At 39.8% G+C, this 21797-nt stretch overlaps 1 protein-coding gene across 2 annotated transcripts in view; it reads left to right on the forward strand.

Annotated features, from left to right (window-relative positions):
* rybpb (RING1 and YY1 binding protein b) overlaps positions 1–17049 on the forward strand; it is a 32167-nt gene extending 15118 nt beyond the window's left edge. The window contains exons 3-5 of one of the 2 annotated variants that reach the window (XM_032548985.1): positions 7837–8154; positions 8817–8915; positions 13831–17049. In XM_032548985.1, coding sequence (XP_032404876.1) covers positions 7837–8154; positions 8817–8915; positions 13831–14080 — 667 coding nt within the window. In that variant the 3' untranslated portion in view covers positions 14081–17049. The remainder of the gene's footprint in view (positions 1–7836; positions 8155–8816; positions 8916–13830) is intronic. The other variant, XM_032548986.1, reaches the window with a different exon arrangement.
* Positions 17050–21797: the final 4748 nt, after the last annotated feature.

The following is a 21797-nucleotide window of genomic DNA, read 5'->3' on the forward strand; positions in this document are numbered from 1 at the left end:
TTTTTTGGATATCTGAAATGCTTTCCAAACTGGTGGTGTAAGCTTTCTTGTTTTGTCCACAGTTTCCTCTCCAGCTGTGGTACAAATTTTTTCCCTTCATTCCATTCTTTTGTTTTTTATTTTTAAGCAGTTATGAGGCATGATGGCTAAACATGAAACTGCTGCTGCGCAAGTTACTCAGCAGATTCTTGGTAGGCAACCAATGAGAGAGTGAGTTAGTTGATAACCACCCAACTTGCTTAGCTTGCTGTGAGAAATTGAGCGCCTAAAGTCTTTCCTCTACTTGCATCTCCCATGTGTCCACTATCTATTAGGCATCTTTTAGCCCAACAAAATACACAGATTGAACACTAAAGACAAGAGAAATGTTTGAAAGACTGAAGCAGCGATTTTGTTTGAACAGTTTTGAGTTTGACTGAAAAAACATGCTTATGCTGCTAGGATTTCTGACACATACTGTGAATACTCAATCTCACAAGTTGGGTGGTTTGTAGAGGAACCCCGATTCAGACCCTGTACGTCAGGAAAAATTCTGAGCTTTAAGAGTCTGACACAAGCAGTGTATCTTGGCCTTTACTGTGGGAACGATGTGTTCAGGGTGCTGTCCAGAGTTAGTTTTCCTCCTGTTTTAGTGCTTTGCATGTATGCCATAAAGTTCTGATCTCATTTAACCAGAGCTCCGTCCGTCTCGTGTTTGCTGTTTTCCCAATATGGCTTGAGGCAAATGGTACTTATTATGGCTTCCTTGCAACCTTTTTGCTTGTTGCCACATTCTTAATGCCAGTGGATTGCTCCAGATGTTGCAGTGATTCACAAACTGAGCTGTGGATCGCTGCAGCTCCTCCAGAGGTTATCATGAACCGTTTAAAAACCTCTAGAACCTTCTCCCTCTGTGTGCTAGATTGTGAAATCTTCATGGTTTTGTATGTTCACTAATATTTTCCAACTAAACTCTGATCCCTTTAATTTAGGGATGCTCCCATTGGGTTTTTTGCTGCCGATTCCGATACCAATCATCCATGAGGCCAATCTCTGCCGATCCTTGCCGATCACCTGGAATGGCTGTTAATTTTTTACTTTAGATATAAATGTTATCTTGCAAAATGGAAAAATTATCTGGCAGTAAATTGATCTAATTTGGACATAATAGACATATTTTAATACATATCTAAAATCTTTTTTTTTTAAGTTACAAGCTGCAGCTTTAAGCAGCTGTTCGGTGTCAGAGTTCACTGTCTGGTGGAAGTTGAGCAGCGCTACGTCTGTGAAATATTACTACCAGTAGCGCGTAGCGGCAGTTCAAGAGCGAGAGCAGAACCAGCGTCTTACACTGCCAGCTTGAAGACTTGAATTATTTTTTGGGTTATTAGTTTAGCTTTCTGACCGTGATGCTAATCCGGGTGAGTGTTGTAGTTGTGTGCTGCTTTATCTTCTGTCTGGCCGCTCCGGAAGTCCTTTTTTCCTGCAGTGAGCCTCGATATAGCCAAACTCCGTCAAGTGTTTATTTTTTAAATACCATATTAGACTCGTTGTGTTGATGCCTTTAGACGTGCTTCCCCCCTGAGGTAATTTTTCCGCCACAACACGCAAACGTCCCCATTCACTCTCAGAGCGTTATAGTTCCACGTGACAGGCTTTGTTGCTGCGTGCTTGCACAGTGTGAAGAAAAGAGGAGATAAGCTGCCCACGCAGGCTGCGAAGTGAGATAAATGTGATCGGTTTTGGTGATCAGCAACAAGACACAGTGATCGGCGATCACCGATCATGCACTTTTTCACGGAAATTGGCCGATTATGATCAGTGGCTGATCTATCGGCACACCTCTACTTTAATTGTAGATAAAGGAAATTCTTGTACAAACACAATATGTTGAAGTAAGAAAATGTTGGATATAATGTAATTTTCTTTCATCTTTTCACAATTATCTGTTACATTGTGCTGATCTAGGCCTGTCACGATAGGAAATTTTGCTGAGCGATTGTCTCAAAAATTATTGCGATAAACGATAATATTGTTTGAAGACCTTTTTACACTGATTTAATGGAAATGACGTAATAATGCAGGCGATTTCTTGCCAAAGATAAATACACTTTATTTTCAAAAGAACACTAAACACTGGAACTGATAAACAAAACAACCAAAAACAAAAATAAAATGGATTCTCAGTCTCCATTAACAAAAAATGTACTGGAAAAAAAAACTAAACAACATAAAGCCAAAGTGGAAATAAATACTGCATTCAACCAAAAGAGTGCAGATTATGAAGTCTGTATATTGTGTTGCCCTTCAGTAATAATTAGATTTAAATAGAGAAGATGGGCACATCGACTACCTGATGCAATAGTTCACACTATAAGATTTTTGCTCCTATTTTTCCCCTTACAACAATCTTAAAACGTTGGTCTTTCTAAGATTGTGTGGTGTGTTACGGTAGATCATCGTGGTCGCTCCGATCTAAATCAGAGGTTTTCCCCGACTGGGAGCTTAACGCAGCCTGTTGAATGTGACAGGTAGCCAATCAGAAAGTGCGGATTCTCCTCCGCGCTTTCTGAGGGGAAATTACGTCGGGTAATCCCAAACAGCTGACACGGCGCAACCCGAAGTCCAGCGGACGTTGGAGATGATATGTGGAAACAACATTAATGTTTATTCAACATGCAAAGAATATAGAAATGACAAGGGGAGGAGTTGGAGCGAAATTGCTACCGCAGTTGATAAACCCGGTAACTTTTCAGCTGTTCTTCGTTAACGTGACGTAAATAGGTTCTAATGATTTTCATTCGGTCAGGACTGACACTAGCCACATGCATTGCAGGTAGATTGTAGTAAAGCATTGATTAATGCCTGGTTTTAAAATTAGTTAACTGGACTTGTAGCCATTATTTTGTGCCCATTGTTGGACACCACACGGCAGGAACGAACCGGATCGAACAGTTATACCTAGGATTTCTGTCGGCTAATGTGTGGTCTGTCAGGTTTTGAAAATGGACCGACAATCGGCTGGCAGCTCTAAGATCGTGTAGTGTGCGCTGGGCTTTACACTAAGGAAATGAGGAAGGGAGGAGTCGGTGGAGAGCACCGGAGTTGAGCCCTTTTTCATTCAGTCTCATTAGCTGAAAGAGAAAAAGGTCGGAAGAGACGATAATGCCGATAATTAAAATGACGTCGATAGCTTTAATTTATCGTACGATTAATTGATTTATCGTTTATCGCGACAGGCCTATGCTGATCTATAACATAAAATGAGACTATATGGAAGTTTGTGGTAGAAATGTGACAAAAAATTTTGAGACGTTCAAGAGACTTAAACATATTTTGTGAGGTGGTTAAAGTAATAATTAGGTATTTTATAAGAGCACTTTCTTAGAATCCTTAGGTGCAAGGCAGTTAAGCAAGCTACTAAAAAGACTATTATAATTTGTTAAAAGTTGTAACAAGTTGTAATAGTGATTATTCTCATAATGATGAGAATAATGATTCTCATCATTATTTGATGGGAATAATGAATATAGAATAGAAGGATATTTGGCTCCCACTCTCTTAATCCCTTCCATGGAGGTTTCACACAGAGCAACAGGTAGAAAAACCCCAGGGTTCTGCATCTGATGGATCAACTGCCAAACACTCATCAGTACTCACTGCAGCTCGCATTATTGTTTTTTGTGTAGCGTAAATTCTACAACATGATGCTCTATTATTCTGTAATTGATCACCTTCTGATGAGCCGTGTGTCCCCTCCTCCTCTCTAAGGAGGCTCTTCTCGAGTGTGTAACAGCTCTTGGGGAGGGTTTTCCAAGAAACGTGCTGAGACATTTCTAAACAAATGCAGAGGATCAAAGTCCTCTACCGAGAAACAGAGAGATGTGCAGAGTGGAGAGAGTCAGTTAGTGAAAGAACCTGAGAATGTTTTGAGAGCAGAATTGAGTAACCGGACTATCATCAAATCGAAACACTGAGGCTAACCACTTTATTTCAACCACAGCTGTATGAAAGCCACTCTCAGCAGAAAGCCACTTAAAACGAAACGTGAAGTTCTAATTTGTTCAGCAGCAGCTCTTGTTTATCTGGAGTGGTGCTCAAATCAGACAACTTTCTTCAACACGTGTGTTTCCTAAACTCTCAGCTCTTTATTTGACTGCAGGTTTGCAGGTAAACTGGTGGTGAGAAGATCAAGGACTCTCCTCTCCTGGGATATAGAAAAAATACTTGCTGATTTTCTATATCCCTGCTTGCTTGTGTGTCTGAGCTAGAATTTGAAGGGTTTGGTATACATTTGATTCTCCTGATAAGAGGCTAGCTACTTCAGCAGCCTACAGGTGTTGGTTTGATGCAGGAACGCAGCAGTGGTTCCCTTCTCTCCATGAAGAGAAGGGAGTTGTTCTCGTCAACTGCTGGCAACTGCAGCCAGCAGTTGCTGGCTGCAGTTTGGGCTGTGCAGTCAGCCTCTCCTCTCCCTGAGGGGTCTCCACAGATGTTGCCAGCTGCTGTCCATTAGGTTGCAGGTGTGTGTGTGTATGAGTGTGTCTAAGCCCAGATGTCTGGATTAGTGCAGAAGTGTTCATACTCGGTGATGCAGAGATGCTCTGACCAAATAAGACCAAGATAAAATTTTATGGCCTGCGTGCAAAACATGATATGTTTGATGATAACTAAGGTCTAGTTCACATGTAGTCAGGTATCTGAGGAAACAAATACACGTTTAGGTCTTCCAGTGTTCTTACTGTCAGTGCTATCTCTTCAGATTTTCGTACCGTAGCACGGATAGATAGCTATGTGTCAGTGCTATATCATGCTACCATCATGTTAACAAACTGAAAATTATAGCGGTTTGTGTTGATGTTAAATATCATTTGATAACATTCTTTAAGTGACAAGACTGAAGTGGAAGCTTCAGTCCAGCCACGAACAATACTGAGGATTGAGACATCCTGATGAAGGAAAATAGCTTACCCATTTAAAATGAAAAGCTATCGCAGATGTATGCACTAATTATTAGAATATCCCATCTTTATAAAAATATTTTACACGCAGAGGTGTTTGTAAGAATGACACAATATCAGACAGGGGAAACAAGTTTTTATGAAAATTAAATTAAACGCAGACATCTACAGATCACCGCAAAATCTTTTTTGCGCATTAATACGTTGCATGGCAGTCTTTAGCACAGCCACAATGTGTCCACCGAACTGCGCAAGTCACTGTGCACCTGAAATGATAGGATATCTTCTTATACACTAATATTACATCGTAGACATGCATAACTTCAATCTCACATAGTATCGCTACCAACATACTCTATTTAGCACGGTTTAATAAAAAAGTGTTATTACACCAAAATATTTTAAAGTATAGGGACAAAATAGCCCACAAAGCAACATATTTTGTCCTGATTAACATAGTTGACGCCAATTCGTCTTTACAGTGTACAGGCAAACTAAAGCCATTTATAAATATGTTTACAAACTGCCTGTCATATAAACTTAAAACATGAAGTAATACAGCAGCTTAATGAAAACCATCTATAAAATAAATTAAATAAAGCTTACTGTAATCTTTCAAAATAAAACCGATGAAACAAAACTTCCACGGGCAGGATGTATTTATAAATCTGCTGAGTAAGCAGTATGTAACATAATATCGATATGCGCATTACCACAAGGTAGGACGGATTCATGGGTAGCACAAGTAGTTAGAACACCGGTCTTTCATTAACATGAAAATTCAGTTTAATGTCCCCCAAAAAATTATTTTGAAAGACCAAAATGGAGATTTAAGAAAACTCTGAATTTGTGTTTTTGTGTGTTCGTGGGAAAACAGAGCTGTAGGGTCCATTTATCGCATTACAGTCTGCAACAAATAAGGCACTAATATACTGTATCTACATATTTGCTTTGATATGATTTCCAATCAACATCGTCTTGTGTTTTATTAACTTTATATATGCTATTTAAAAGTATTCAACCTATTTGTCCATACAAATGAACCTCTATGTTTAATTCCTACCAAAAAACCATGGTTGTGTTGAAAGATTCTGATTGGCTGATAGAATTTTAGTCTTTTGCTACACTGCCCCATGTACGTAGGTTTGGCATGTTTAAAACACTGAGGGGTGGATTTGCTAGGATTCATGTGGATGAAAACCTTTCTGAAACTTTCTTTTCTTTTTTTTTTTTAACGATGCGGCAGACATATTTGTTTTTATAAAGACTTGGCTACATGTGCACAAGGTATGCACATAACCTTATGGTGAAACAAGATGGTGGCAGCATCACGGGGGAACATGGAAGGAGCTAAATACTGGGAAAATTCTGGAAGAAAACCTTTTTTATAAGTTGGAAAAGTGAATGATGAGAATTAATTTAATCAACCAGTAGAACTGTCAGAGCTGCAAGGCAGTGATAAAGATCAAAGCATATGGCAGTATGGCCTAGTCTGTCCGAGTCTGGACCTAAATCTGTTATCAAACTTGAACTCTCTTAATACAATCTGACTGAATCCTTGGTGTTTTGCAAAGGAGAATGGGCCAAAATGTCAGTTTGAACCAAGAAAGATGACAAAAGTAGAGGTGCACCAATAAATTGGCCCCTATTTCCTCAGTTTTGAGAGATCAACGATTGGCTAATGCTTAAATAAAAAAATTAAAAAATCTTATCACCGCTCGTATCTATCCCAGCAAAGGTCTGAAAATCAGCCACTGTCCTTTTTTGCTCTGAGACGAGAAAGGGATGACTGACAGACCAGCCCACAGGACGCATGTGGGTGGATAACAATATTCCCCCGTTACCAACTTACCAACTTTGTGGCTATATTTGGTGACTAATCAGACAAAAAGAAATGGTATCGGCCAAAATTGGCATTGGCAGGTCGGGCTTTTTAAAGTTTGGTGATCAGCTAAAAAACTGCAATTGGTGCCCAAAGTGTTTCTGTGAAGAACTGACAAAGTTGAGCTGAAAACAAACGCTTGTCAATTTTTTAGTTTTTAAAATTTGACAATTTTGAAAACCATGCATCATTTTCCTTCTAATTCACAATTATAAACTACTTTGTGTTGATTTATAACATAAAATCCCAGTATAATAATAATAATCAATTTTATTTGTAAACCCTTTTATATCTCCAATTGAAATCTGAAAGGGCTCATTCACATACTGTTGATGACAAGCTACTAGATTGTAGCTACAGCTGCCGTGGGGCAGGCTAACAGAAGTGAGGCTCCAAATTTTTGTGCCATTGGCCCTTCTGACCCACACCATAAGGCAAGGCGGGTGAAGCAGGCGGACCAGGAATTGAACCAGCAATCCACTGATTGCAGGGCGAACTCCTACCACCGTCACCCCAAATACACCAAAGTTTGTGGAAAAAATTGTATAAACAATTTTGCAAGATGTTGTACTTCCCTACAGTTGGTCTTTGCAGAGCAGAATGAGGGAGAGGTCACAGTTTCTGTGTGGACACTCTAAATGCGTCAACATAATAGTGTGATTAGAGTTCAGGAGTGCTCTGTGGTTGCTAGAAAGCAAACACCATGACTGACTGAATCTTAGTCTGTGACAAACAGGGCCAACCCTGCAGTAATCAGATTAGAGAACCGTTGCGACATTCTGCCAACTTTCCACCTTGTGATCCCGTGCATTTGTTTTATTACTACCCTGAGTTAATGAGATTGCCTTCAAGACAGAGGTGCAATGCTAATAAGCAACTCTACAACTAGGACTAGGTACCTGTGTTTGTTCACCCCTGTCTGCTGCAGTGTGACCATGTTGCTGCATGATGAGGGTCAGCTTACGGTTCCACTACGACAGTAATCCATGTTTGTGCCTCGGATTTTCTCCACAGGAAACCCCGGATAAACTCCCAGCTTGTCGCCCAGCAGGCAGCTCAGCAGTACACCATGCCTCCCCCGCCCAAGAAGGACCGGAGAGAGAGAAGTGAGCGCACTGACAAGGAGCGTCCACACAGCGAAGGAGAGCGGGCCGGTGGGGAAGGACGCCCCGAGGGAGAGCGCCCTGAGAGCGTTGTACCAGAGGGGGACATCACAGAGAAGGACAAGAGCGAGATAGAGCAGCCTGTCAAAGACAAACCTGACAGGGAGAAGGACATCACCCCAGCTGTCACAAAGAAGCCCAGCAGCAAAAAGACCAAGTCAGTGTCAGAGTTAATATGCTGGGTTGTCACTTGGGCATAATCAATGCGTCTATGTGTCATAACTTTCTCCAGCTGAACAGAAACATAACTGAAATTATTGTCCAAGCATTAGAGAAACACACTCAGGCGTTCATCTTCTAAAGTCCTGCCACTGGCTCCCTGGAGCTCAGAGAATAAACTTTAAAATACTGTTGTAAGTTTAGAAATCACTGAACGGCTTAGCACCAAAATACATTAAAGATCTGTTGTTGTATCAACCTTTCAGAGCACTATGGCCTTCTGGTTCTGGTCTGCTTTGCAGAATCAAACATGGAGAAGCAGATTTGAGCTTCTATGCACCACAAATCTGGAACAAACTTCCAGAAAACTGCAAAACAACCAAAACACTGAGTTCCTTTAAGTCTGGACTTAAAACTCAACTGTTTAGAGTTGCTTTTGAGTAGTAATAAATGGAACATTGATAAAGATATTTGTGTATTTGCTTGTTGATTTGGATGATATTTGACAAAATGTAATGTTTATTGCTTGTTTCATAATTGGTGACTGTATGATGTTTTTATGATGTAAAGCACTTTGAGCTGCCTTTTTTTCTGAATTAAACTACACAGATAAATTTGACTTGTGGATGGCAGTTTTCCATAACTCCTCACCTCATTTCTGTTTTCCCGCAGACCCAAATCGGACAACAATCAGAGTCCTCCAAGTGACAAACAGAGCATACAGTCTGGGAAATCGGCAACAAAGTCCAACAAGAACTCTCACATTTCCAGGTGAGCAGTAAGCCTTCTATGGCTCAGCACACGACTGCACTTCTGGTTAATGAAACTCATCCAGTAAAGAGGCGTGGAAGCGTGAAGTGATTCACAATTGATCTCTTATACTAAACACCCACTCTGTTTTTCATGCACTTGTTCTGACTCTTGATGTGTCACCCAGTGAGTTCAGTAATCTAGTAACCACCTGCATGATGCTGGTAAGCATCCTCACATGCCCTTGGGACCAGAGATATGCTTGATTTTGGATTTTTAGTAAAGCTTTTTGGATTTCCGTAATTGATTAAATGCTATTTAAAAATTAATATATTATTCTGACTTGTTGAAAAATTAAAAGTGTACTTTATTTCACTGTTTTTATCTCCTCCGAGCTATGGAATAGTAGTATCTGTACATTTAAAATGTATTTATTTTATATTTTTGCATACATAAAATGTAGCAGTGTTCCCAACCCTGGTCCTCAAGGCACACTTACATGTGTGTAGATGTCCCCCTGCTTCAACACACCACATTCAAATTCAGCAAAATCCTGTTAATCAGCCATCACTTGAAATCATGTGTGCTAAAGCAGAGGAATGCTTAAAAGTTGCAGGGCAGTGTGCCTTGAGGACCAGTGTTGAAAAGAACTGGAATATAAAACTGCACTATAACCCAATGTACTTCCCCACCCTCTAAAAGATCTCCTCAAAGTATAATATGTTCTTAAATAACAATATTTAAGTATTTTAACGCTCTCATTTACTTCCAAACATGTTAAACCAATCTAACCTACCTCCACATAAGGTCTGAAAATCAGCCACTGTGTCCTTTTCCTCTAACTTCAAAGCGGACATGCCCACCAGGTCACGTCTGCATACGTGTGGTTAATAGTCACTCCACTATTGCTGACTTAGCAACTTTGTCATTATATTTATCAACTTCTCAGGCGGAAAAAAATTGGTGTCGGCCAAATTTCTAATCAACAGACCCAGAGGTCACGCTAGACTTTTTTGTTCTCCATCATTTTGACCAACAGCATTAAAGAAAATTGGTCATGTTATATTTTTACCCTTCAAATTATAATCATATTAACATTAGGCTGGATTTTTATGCGATTTAGTTAATATTCACCTAGTTGAACCGTGAATCCAGATCCATCAAACATAAAGCAGATGAACGCTTCTAACGTTTTCTCCATAGTGACAAAAATCACTGACTGTGGCTCCAAAAACTTAGAATAACTGAAATTAAATGACTCCAAATAAATTACAAGCACTTCACCTGCTGGGACCTGAACGCACAGCGCCTCATAAATTCCTCCTGGTTTGCATCTGCAGAAAAATCTGCGCTGGTTCATTAGTCAGTTGAATCTGTCTGATCCAAACCGATCAGTTGAACTCTACGAGTTTTTTTTTTTTTTAATACTTATTTTTTATTGAACATTTCTGAACACATACAGTGGAGAGGTATCAATACATTCAACTTCATATACAATGTTGGACAACCGTGTCCATATTTAGCTGGATACAACAATGGCATTCTCCTTGCGTCTGTAGTCGCTCCATTTTTCCCATTTAACAACAAACTTGTCCTCCTGCAATCTTAGTCTATATGTGATTTTCTCCATTACGAAAATCTCTTCCACAATGTTCAGCCACTGCTCCACTGCAGGAGGGTCTTGTCTATACCATAATTTTGTGATGGTTTTCCTTGATGCTGAAAGTAATATTTTTAACAGATATTCATCATCCTTCTGAATTACATCGTGTGTGAGGCATCCCAGGTAGAGTGTTTTACATGATCTGGGTATTCCATATCCCAATATGTTTTTCAAGATAAGGCTAACATTATGCCAGTATGTAGTTAGCTTTTGACAAGACCAGAATATGTGTGTATGGCCTACATCAGTCTGGCCACAGAGTCTCCAGCATGGTTGTGAACTGGATACCATCCCGGACCTGATCTTTGGAACTCTACGAGTTTTTTATCCTCTGTGCGGTCCGGGCGTGCACTTTTACGAGGATTTAAAATTTTTTTTTGCGTGGTTTTGCTTTCCCGAAATGGACAGATGCTACGTCTGCCGTGCTCCTCCTGAGCACCGCTCTCCTGGTGGGCAGCTCCATTTGTTAAAACCGCTGGATTAGTTAAGTTTATTTCTTCGCAGCATTGGTTTTGCAGCTCACTGCACATGTTGCGTTCTTATTAACTTCTTCACCTTTATTTATTTCCTCAAGATAAACTGCCAGCACCTCTGTTTACCAGGGGTCTCAAACTCCAGGCCTCAAGGGCCGCAGTCCTGCAGTTTTTAGATGTGCCACAGGTACAAAACATTGGAATGAAATGACTTAATGACCTCCTCCTTGTGTAGATCGGTTCTCCAGAGCCTTAATGACCTAATTATTCTATTCAGGTGTGGTGCAGCAGAGGCACATCTAAAAGTTGCAGGACTGCAGCCCTCGAGGACTGGAGTTTGAGACCCCTGGTTTAGACTATAAATGGATTAACACAACATTGAAAACTCTTTGTTTTTCTCTGGTTTTTACTGGAAACTGGTATTAAACGCGCCATTTCTACCAAGGATTGGAATGCGCCTCTGAACCAGATGCTCCAAAGCCTCAGGTCCATAACTCTTCAACACGCTGTCAGCTCCCGGTCTGACAGGCATTTAGTTCAGAGTCCATGAGATGATATTCAGAAAGGATCTTTTTATTAATTGATTTTAGTTGCCTCTGCGATGAACTCTTTGCTTAAAATCTATAATTCACTTCAGTCAAGGGTGTGAATTATAACCTGTCAAATGACCGACTGGCTTCAAACTTTCCTGTCGTTTAAAAAAATAACCGGTCAAATACGGAAAATATTCTGTTAACGCGACCTCTGAACAGACCAATAAGATTTGCATTGGTGCTTGAAATCCTTGAAAATGTTTGCATTTAAAAAAGGTGTTTTTAAGGTTTGGAAAGTGCTTGATTTTTGTATGAAGTGTTTGAAAGTACTTAATATTCACACTGCACAGTTTTGTAATAAAGTTTTAATTAACTTTTAGGAGACGAACCGCCTTTCAGAAAGTCCAGTGATAATTCTTATGTTCAAGCATTTCATTTGAGCAGGAAGATCATGTACCTTAACACAAACTGATTTGTTCAATGTAATATATATTTATTACTCCTAATGGCTCAATTACCTACTGACCAATGCTATGCCCAGTCATAACAAATGCAGGAAAAAATGACTCGATGTTAACTACTCACAAGCTTATAAGTTATTCTAAATAAATGAAGCTAAATTTTCTGTGTCGATATCATTCTCACAACTTTCCTTTTAAAAGTTTTGCCTGTCATTACTTCTGATCTGACTCAATAGTAAATAGTAAACTCATTCCTCTCATTGGTTGTTTTCACCCAGGCTTCAAAAACAACAGTTATCAAACCACTGATTAAAAAGAACAATCTGGACAACTCACAACTACAGAATTACACTGTTGTAATTCAACAGTGCAAAAGCCAATCTGCAACCTTCCATTCATCAGCAAAAACTGTGTTTCATCAGTTAAATAGCTTCCTAACGATAACCAAACGCTTTGATATCTTTCAGTCTGGTCTCCGTGGTCTCCGGTCCTCTACTCAGTTGGTTTTAATCTTACCTAAAGAACAGAGATTTCTTTGTTTCAATAGGTAGCTCCACCATTACTGTGCAGATGATACAGAGTTCTACATTATGATGTCAACTCAGAGGATAGATTTTAAAATACTGTTTTTACTGAACAGCTTAGCACCAGGATGCATTAAAGATCTGTTGTTCTTGTTGTATCAACCTTATTCTTTTTCTGTATTTTATTCCTTTATTCAGACTAGGTTAAGTGCATGGGAATGTGGATTAAATTGAAGATTTAATCTGGTGCCTCAAATGATAACACCCTCTCCTCTTCACCCAGACTTTAGAAAGGGCTTATAGGGCAGTAGCTCAGGGCCCCAATCTTTTGGAGCGTCCCAAAGTTGTTGGGGGTTTTTTGCTATGAATTTTTGGAAATATTGTACTTTATATAACACTGTTTGGCCCAAACCATGTAAGCTGTACTAGTAGTTTTTTAAAATGTCTAAATATAAACACTACTCAACTATTTATAAATTATGAAATTGTAGAACTTCTTTTCAGGAACAAAGCGGCTCCACAGTCATTAATTCATATCTGCTAATCTACCTACAAATGCACCTTGATTTGCATTAGTAAAAGAATTTTACCTCAGTGATTGGAAGAATAGCCAACTAACTCTTTTTCTCTCAGTAACAACTTCCACACTGAAGAGTGTTATCACTAGGGACGCAATAATACCCTTTTTTTCACATCTGATACCAATATCTGAGGTTTAGAATCAGCCGATACAGATGAAAAACAGTGTTGAATTGACTGAAAATGTTTCTTGCTTTAAAAAGACATTAATATAGTGAATTACAAATTAATTTGATCTCTGCACCAGTACAATATCCTTAAATCCACTAATGGCTTCACAAGCCTGGTCAAACATGTAAAAACAACACAACTTGAATTTGTTCAGTCAGTGCAAATAGGAGTATAACAGCCAATGTAAAATAATAAAATGGTTCAGAAAGTGCAATTAGGAATTTTATATGTAATGTAAAATAAATAATAAAGCAAGACATCATTCAGAGAACAAAGCATAGAATTAGACTGAACAGGTCTGCCCTTATGGGTTGGGCACATTGTCACCAATACCCAATCTAGAATTTTTTGAAATTTTGGGACTGATACAGATATTACTATCAGATTGTTGCATCTCTAGTCGGCACCATCTAAAAGATGACATATCAGGACTGGCGGTTTAATTTTGCTCATCAGTCAATTTTTTTTCCCCCTCTGTGAAACTGTAAATGTATTTTTTTTTAAAAGCGTTTCTGTTTGTGTACGCCATCAGGCCCAAGCTGAAGAACATTGATCGGAGCACTGCCCAGCAGCTGGCCATCACCGTAGGCAACGTGACAGTGATCATAACGGACTTTAAGGAGAAGACCCGCTCCTCATCCACGTCTTCATCCACCATCACGTCCAGCGCGGGCTCTGAACAGCAGCATCAGAGCTCTGGCTCCGAAAGCATGGACAAGGGCTCGTCGCGTGCCTCCACCCCCAAAGGGGACCTGTCTGTGGGGCACGACGAGTCATTCTGAGCGCCTGCTTCTCTTTTTTTTTGTGTATCCCCATTGCCTCCCAGTGCTTCACTCCCCCTCTCCTCTTCGCCCATACATCTGAACACTATGGATCCCATTGAAGGTGGGGGGGTGAAGAGGGAGTTGTCACCATTTCCCATTGCTGCCCTGCCCTCCATTCCATGATTTCCCCCTGGATGCTGAACGGAGTCGGCTGGATGAGAGACGGTGTGTGGCGCCTTTTAAGGGGAAACAAACTTACCTGTGTCGTCCTGGCCGCAGGGATTAACCTCCCTCCCCTCCTTCTGGTAGCATCCAAATACTTGTCTGTATTGTTTTATATTTGTACATGGGTGTGAGGCCAAGTCTTTTTTTTTTTTTCCGTTTGTTCTGTTTTTGTGAAGAAGAAATCTCTGCTGGGCACAATAACCACCACCATTTGAATAACTATTATTACCCTTATTTATTACCTGTTGCACCTATATGCTTTGATATTTTCTGATTTTTACGTTCAGGCTTTTGCTGCGTAGCTCTGCTGGTTGATCAGTGTTTTCACTACATTAAAAATGTTAGGATTACACACACACAGGTGCTAGATACACTGTGAAGTGATTCTACAGATCTGGGAGTCCCCATTTTTTCCTCAATGTGAGAAAGTGCTTATGAATCAAACTGTCCTCCACGTTTCTCAACAGCACTGTGGAAACCTCAGCAATTTTTTTATTCTCTAACCCGCTTGACTCCCATTTAGTATGCTCTCGCAGATTGTACAATACCTTCTGTCCTCTCACTGTACAGTGTAGGCTGTTGTGTAAAACACTAAAAGCTGTTGATATTTTCTGCATTCCATGCTTCACACGTTGAGTTTCGTGGCTGAAGGTCAGAGTTTGGAGTGGCCATGCTTTCTGGTTTCTTTGACTGAAGGATGCAGTTCTTGGTGAAACCAAGTCACACTGTAAAAGCAGACCTTATGGTGTCAAAAATTAATAATTTTAATTATTTTTGTTGTGGTCCTGAAGACAATGTTTGGATCTTCATCTTCTTCACACGGAAAGTGCATGCTAGAAAAGTGAAAAGAAAAAAAAATCAGATTTGACAATTCAATTGACTTGTCTTTTTATGTGTATTAATTTAAGACTCCTGTCACTGAAGGCAAAAAACATGACAGTACTTATTGGAATGCGAATAAAATTTTATAGCAACGAGGCTTAATATAAGAATTTTAAAGAACTTTACACCTTAGCTGAGAATAGACCAACATAATTTCCTTTAACCTGTAAGAAATTGTATAAAGCATAAATGTGTATATGATATCTTAGTTTTATTTATTGAAGGACCAAAGGAATTTCATAATGACATGATACATAGACAGATGAATAACAATTTGAAATGCAATTATCTAATGTGTGAGATGAATAACAGTTTAAATAAAGACTAATATAATCCATGTAAATGGTGTTCTTATTGTACACTCAGTGTCTCTGTGTGTGGCTAACCCGGCGTGGGGGAAGGGGGAGGAACGGGCTGCTGTACTGTAGACTTTTGCCTTAATGGAATAAGAAAAAACAAAAGCTTCATTCTTCTTGACTAAAAGCTAAGTTATAGTTGCGCTTTTGAAAGTTTGTGTTCAGCGCGCGAGACAAGCCATTTGCTACCGCGTTTATAATTGGCGCATACATTGTAGCCGTATTCTCCTAAAATGAGCCTTCATGGAGGAAGTACATCAACGCCAGTGTGGTGTTACCGGAACCGTCCAAAACCTCTAGTTTGTATGAACGGTGGCGCGCGCGGCGCCGTTCACAGAAAAATTCAGAGGCGCACAACTGTGACACGCGCGAGGCCAACGCGTTGGCCTAGTAAGCCCTCGCGCCCAGGTTAACGCGTTAAGTATGAAGCTAGCTTCACGCAGTGCAGCAACACGTAGCTCCCCCCACAGGTCACCAATAGAGCAATAGAAACTCCCAGGAACCGTAGAGGGGAGGATGAAATCTGCTCTGCAGATTCTCACAAAAGAACGATAATCTTGTTCCAACAAGTCCAGGAGTTAACTTTCTTTTTTTAACCACCCTTGCATTTAAGCTACAGCTACAGTTTTGTGCTTTATTGCATACAGAATCAGTGTTGAGCAGAAACGGAACTGTAAAAATTATGCTGAGGCTGAGAAGGAGGGAGAATTAAACACAATCTGAACCGATGAGGTCTGGAAAAGCTGCTTTCTCTCACCTGCCTCAGCTGTAACCACATTCACAGGGATGGAGTACTCACGGCATTCATTGTTAAATTAACAGATGGCCATTTTGCTGGGTATATGAATTATTGCTTGTAAATAGAATTTTAAAAAGGTGCAAAGGCAAACACTATGAGTAACTAAGCTGAGGTCCTTTCTTTCTGTTTTTAGTTTTCCAGGTTTTTTCCCCTCCCGCGCAAGCAGTTCTGTTCTTGTGTGCGACCAGTAACCTTAATTTACTGTGTAAAGATGGTTACATATTTTAGCTTTGTTTGTTCAGAGACCCAAATATAAAATGCTTGTTTTATTTACTGTATAACCTTAAACGTGAACTTCCAATTAAGTGTATTATACAAAACTAATTTTTCTTCCTGTAACAATGTCTTGTACAATACTTTTAAAGTTTTTGCTTGGTTTAAGAAAAAAGAGAGAAACTTTTAGGGACAGTACAAGTATCCATTCTTTGTTTAGTCCAGTTTTTTGTTGTTTCCTCCCTTTTTGTTCGACTTCCAGCTGATGTGTCATTGTTTCCTTCTTGTGAAATGGTCACCTTATGTTCCTGGTGTGGAAATGTACGCAGCATTTTCAGCAAATCACGGCTCCTTGTCTAGCTAATGATGTTAACTAATACATGTTTCTGGCATGTGCACGACTTTGCGCTTCTAGGCTAACCTGATAATTTTTCCTCCGTTTCAAATAGAAATGTCTATTTATGAATTTTGCTTGTAGTTTTTCACAAATAAAACTGTCAAAGTAACCTGTCCTCTGGTTGCCTCGGGTTTCTCATTGACATCTCTCACGTGTGTAAAGAGTTTTTAAGTGAGGTTCTGATAAAGCACTGATGCTATTGGCTATTAGCAACACAAATCAAAAGCAACATGTTTCTCTCCATTTTATGCATACAAAACACAAAGGAATATCCTCCCCCAATGTATATTGTCTTAAGAATTACTAAATATTTCACACCTGCTGCCTTTGGCAGGGATAGATGTGTGTGTGTGTGTGTGTGTGTGTATGTTACATGTAGCAGACTGAACTTGGAATGCTGAGCAACTTTTGACCTTCCCACCTAGAATTCCAACTTCAGGGGTTGTTTTTTTTTTGAAGTAATTCACACTGGGAGTGCCCATGAATAGTTAAACTATAAAAATACTTGATACATTGTCTAAAATCATTTAAACTGCATATTTTAATAGTTTATGCACCAAATATACCTCAATATGTGTTGATACGGACAGCTGGAAACCGGCTTAGTGCTACTGCAGAAGCTAACGGCTATAGTCTTCCTTTTCTCTGCTCTTAGGGGTAGAGGTGCACTGATTTATCAGCCAGCCGATTTATCAGTGACGATTTCTTAATTTTAGGAGATCTGTGATCGGCCAATACATACATATGAAGTATGACAAAGGTCTAAAAATCAACCGCTGTCCTTTTCTGCTCTCTCTCTCATGAGTGAGATTTAACTGACAGACCAGTCCATCAAGTCATGTCTGCATGTTTGCAGTCACCCCACTGATGCAAACTCAGCAATTTTTTTGCTATATTTAGCAACATTTCAGACAAAAAAATGGCATCAGCCAAAATTGGAATTGGCAGGTCAGGCTTTTTAAAGATTGGTAATTGGCAATCAGCCAAAAAACTGCAATGTTGCACACCTACTTAGGGGTACAGCCAATCAGCTCCAAGGAAAAGAAATGGTACACCTGAATTGTGTCAACTACTGTAGCATAGCCCCCAGATATTTTGCCTTCCCAAATTGCATTTTCTTTCAAGTATGCTCAACAGAAAATTCCACTAAGAGTCATTCCACAAAAACTTTGAAGTGACTTTCCACACTCCAAAGTTGGAAATATATTCACAAATAGATGTACTAACAAAAACTGTGGTCAATTGGGGTCTACTGTATATACTTAAAGTGATTATATTTTTGCTTCTTACACCACTTAGCTTTCACATCAGAAAATTCCTCTCAATATGTATTTCATGCAGGAAGACTGTTGGTGGCACTTCTTCCTTTTTTAAGCAGAACTTTACTTCAAAAATCCTGAGTTATATTTATTAAGTTCCTTTACTCATTCAGATAATGTGAGCGGTGGATTGACTGAACTTATTGACTGTGATGTTAAGGCTGCTCTTGTGGAATAGCAACATAACACTTGAATGACTCTCACATTGACAGCAGCTTACAGTCGCTGTGTGTCTCTCCAGAGGTTAGTTATTATCAGTCATGTGACTGCTGTCATGGCTTATAATGTAGTTTGTCTGTTGGCAGTTAGTCAAAAGATGGGTTTCCCATTTTTTCAATGCCAAAAATGCTAACATTTTTAACATTGTTGGTGTCTGAAGGTGTAGCTTCAGACACCTCAGTAGTGGCAAAAAACATTCTCTCATACAACACATATACACATATATGGGCCATTCTTTCATTCACCAGTTAAAATTAGTACGTTTGTTAGATTGATTTCTTTTTTAACCTCTTGTGTTTTTTAAGCCAGTCCAACCAGCATTTCGACATTTTTCCCAAAGAACAGGCTGGAGTTGTCCTGAGGAATGCAATAACAAGCTGCGACAACAAGCAGATATATTTGAGTAAATATATTGACTGTGTTTAAATAATTTCTTAAGTGCTAATCCTTCTTCTTTATGACTTACAGAAGTTCATCTGGCATCTTGAATATCAACAGATCAAATCCAGATTGATGGACGACCATTATTTTCTTTTATGTGCTTCAGCTGCACTACAGTTGGTTTGTTTCTGCATATCCACCACTTTTTTGAGAACCCACCATCTTCTCAATAGCACTAAGATCTGGGAAGTTTTCCAGCCTCTGGTCTTAAATTTCATTGTTCCAGACTTTAAGTCAATTTATATTTTGCTGAAAAATATAAATTACTCCAAAATTGTGCCAGAAAAAGTTGCTCTCACAGGACGTTGTGATCCCGCTCTTAATTAACAGCAGTGTTCTTGGGTGAAGTTGGTCCTAAGCCCAGTTCCTAATTTGGTCTATGTTAGAGAAGTCAAATGTTTCAAGAAACATTAGTGACACTTCCTGTCGTCTTCTTTATGGTTTTCACCAGTAGTAACATCCAGTTGTTGATCACATGACTCATGTGATGTGAAAAGTGTTTCCATTGCAGTTTTACAGAATACACTCATTTCGATAAAGTCAAAAAACCACCTGACCTACCGTCAAAATTGATCAAAAAATGTGTTTTTGTCAAAATAGGCGTGTTTCAATGAAGCAAATTTATTTTGTAATTTCAATTTGTGCAGTTTTAATGGAAACACAGCTAATAAGCAAATTTATTTCATGTGTTTTATAGCAAGCAGGTGTAAGATCCAGTGCAACTTTATACAGTTTCTTTTTTCTTTACTCTTTTGGTTTCTCTTCAGTGACTTGACATGCTAAAAATGTTATTGTTCTGGATCTGACTTACCTTGTTGATCCTTGAGGCCTGATAGTTCCTGAAGATCTACAGGGTGTGAAGTAGGAAGTGAAGCCACGCTTCCTTTCAAGCCGCAAACTCTGTGATGTTTACAGCTGGGGCTGTGCTCTCTCTGAGGAAGTGCTGAGAAAGATGGAGGGTTTTAAGTCCTAGAAGATGTCTAACATCATTTACGACTTCTGCTCACTGGGGCTTTAAGCTTATCGGCAGAAAGAGGAAGATTCAACTTGTGATTCAACGTAAATCCTCATCACCACACAAGTTTATCTGTACACCATCAGTTTTAAAGAGGCAGTATCATGTAAAATCGACTTTTTTGAGCTTTACAAAATATAGCTGGAGTATTGCTTTGATTTTTTCATGCATGTTTAAGAAATCCTTTAATCTCCATGGCAACCACTCAGCTGTGCAAAACGTCTGGGTGGACCTTGTGCTGCCTACAAGGACAAAGCTCCTCCTCCTGCAGTTTCCAAGCTTCCACCCCATAGAGCAGCCTTCCTCCAATCAGCTCCTTCAGACTAGCCAGCACCAATTAGAAAAGCCCTGGTGGAACTGCGCATCTGTAACACTGTCTATGTCCAAAGTTGAAAAATGTATTAGCAAAATAGACATAAACCAAACACAAAATGACCAAGAACACATGCAAAAGTTCCCAGAATACACGTAATGCAATGGCCACCCAAGGTGAAAGCAAACAGTGAAGAGTAAAGTGACAGAGACAGAGGGAGAGGGAACCCAGCGGACAAACCCCCAACCTCCTGAGCAAAGGGTAAAGTCTTAGTGAGCTGTGTGGAGGTTGAGTTAAATCTGTGCAAATTCTAGTTTGTGTGTAAGCACTTCTTTGGATGTTGAGTGAATAGAGCAGTGATAGGACATTGCATGCACACTTATGTTTAAATGTTTGGCAAAGACTAAATAGTAAGTGCAGTTAATAAACAATGTGCTTTTTATGTCACTAGTCATCACACTAAGACAATTTAGATAATTATCTGTCTTACAGCTCTCTTTAGATCTGTCAGCATCCTAAGAACGTCCCTGGCATAGATCCCAACAGTAGGCTGAAACTTTGCACGCACACACAGCCTGATAATTACAGTAATCCTGCTCCATTATGCACGAGGTCTTACCGTCAGAGGACTGCACAGAGCAGTATTTTTTTTTATTGTTTGGATGGTATTTAGCAGAGCACATTGTGACCTGGAACCAAATCTATCGCTAGTTTTCTATCAGGGGGAAGATAACATTCTTGGCCTGTGACACCAGTCTTTTCTACACACCACTAGGCAAACAGAGTCTCAACATTTCAGGTTGGTGATATAGCTAGCATCTGGTGGTAGCCGCTCCAGGGAAGAAATGAAGAGGTAGCATCCACCTATTGTCTTACATGTTTATCCCTAATGGGTCAGGAGGAGTGCTGGTGCCTATGACCAGCGGTCAACGGGCGAGAGGCGAGGTCACCCTGGACAGGTTGCCAGTCCATCACAGGGCAACACAGAGACTGACAGGACAAACAATCTTGCCAATTCCTTTAGATCTTAATTTTACATTTTCAACAGTCACAAGTTGTTTAGAATAGTGGTGAGCATGCCCACCTGTCACCCGACAGGAAGTGTACATTTCATTTTCAACACTGATAGAGGCTCAAGACAAGAACATAAACGACTTCCTTTCAGCATATGACTCGTTCTGAACACTAGCTCTCTACCGAGTCCTGGAGGCTAAAATGACCCCCTCCTCCAGGTAACCACCTCCACTCATTTTAACTCTACATGTACAGCTTTTCTCTGTTTTGTCTCATTACTTTTTATGTTTGTGTGTGCATCTTTGAGAAGCTACATATCTGTCTAGAGGGCTCATTTCTGTCTCTAAACACAAGACAACTGCTGCTCTTTGTGATGATGGAGCAAACGTCTGTGTGTATCAGAGGCGCCTCCCAGGTAAAGAGAGCACTCACCCTAGGAATGATGTTAAGCAGCAGAAACACTTCAGACCATTCCTGCTGTTGCTGGAATTGATGTTCTTATTGCTTGTTTCTTGACGAGTGGGTAAGACCTGCTGACCTGC

This window comes from Xiphophorus hellerii, chromosome 20 (assembly GCF_003331165.1).
Source record: "Xiphophorus hellerii strain 12219 chromosome 20, Xiphophorus_hellerii-4.1, whole genome shotgun sequence".
Taxonomy (NCBI): domain Eukaryota; kingdom Metazoa; phylum Chordata; class Actinopteri; order Cyprinodontiformes; family Poeciliidae; genus Xiphophorus; species Xiphophorus hellerii.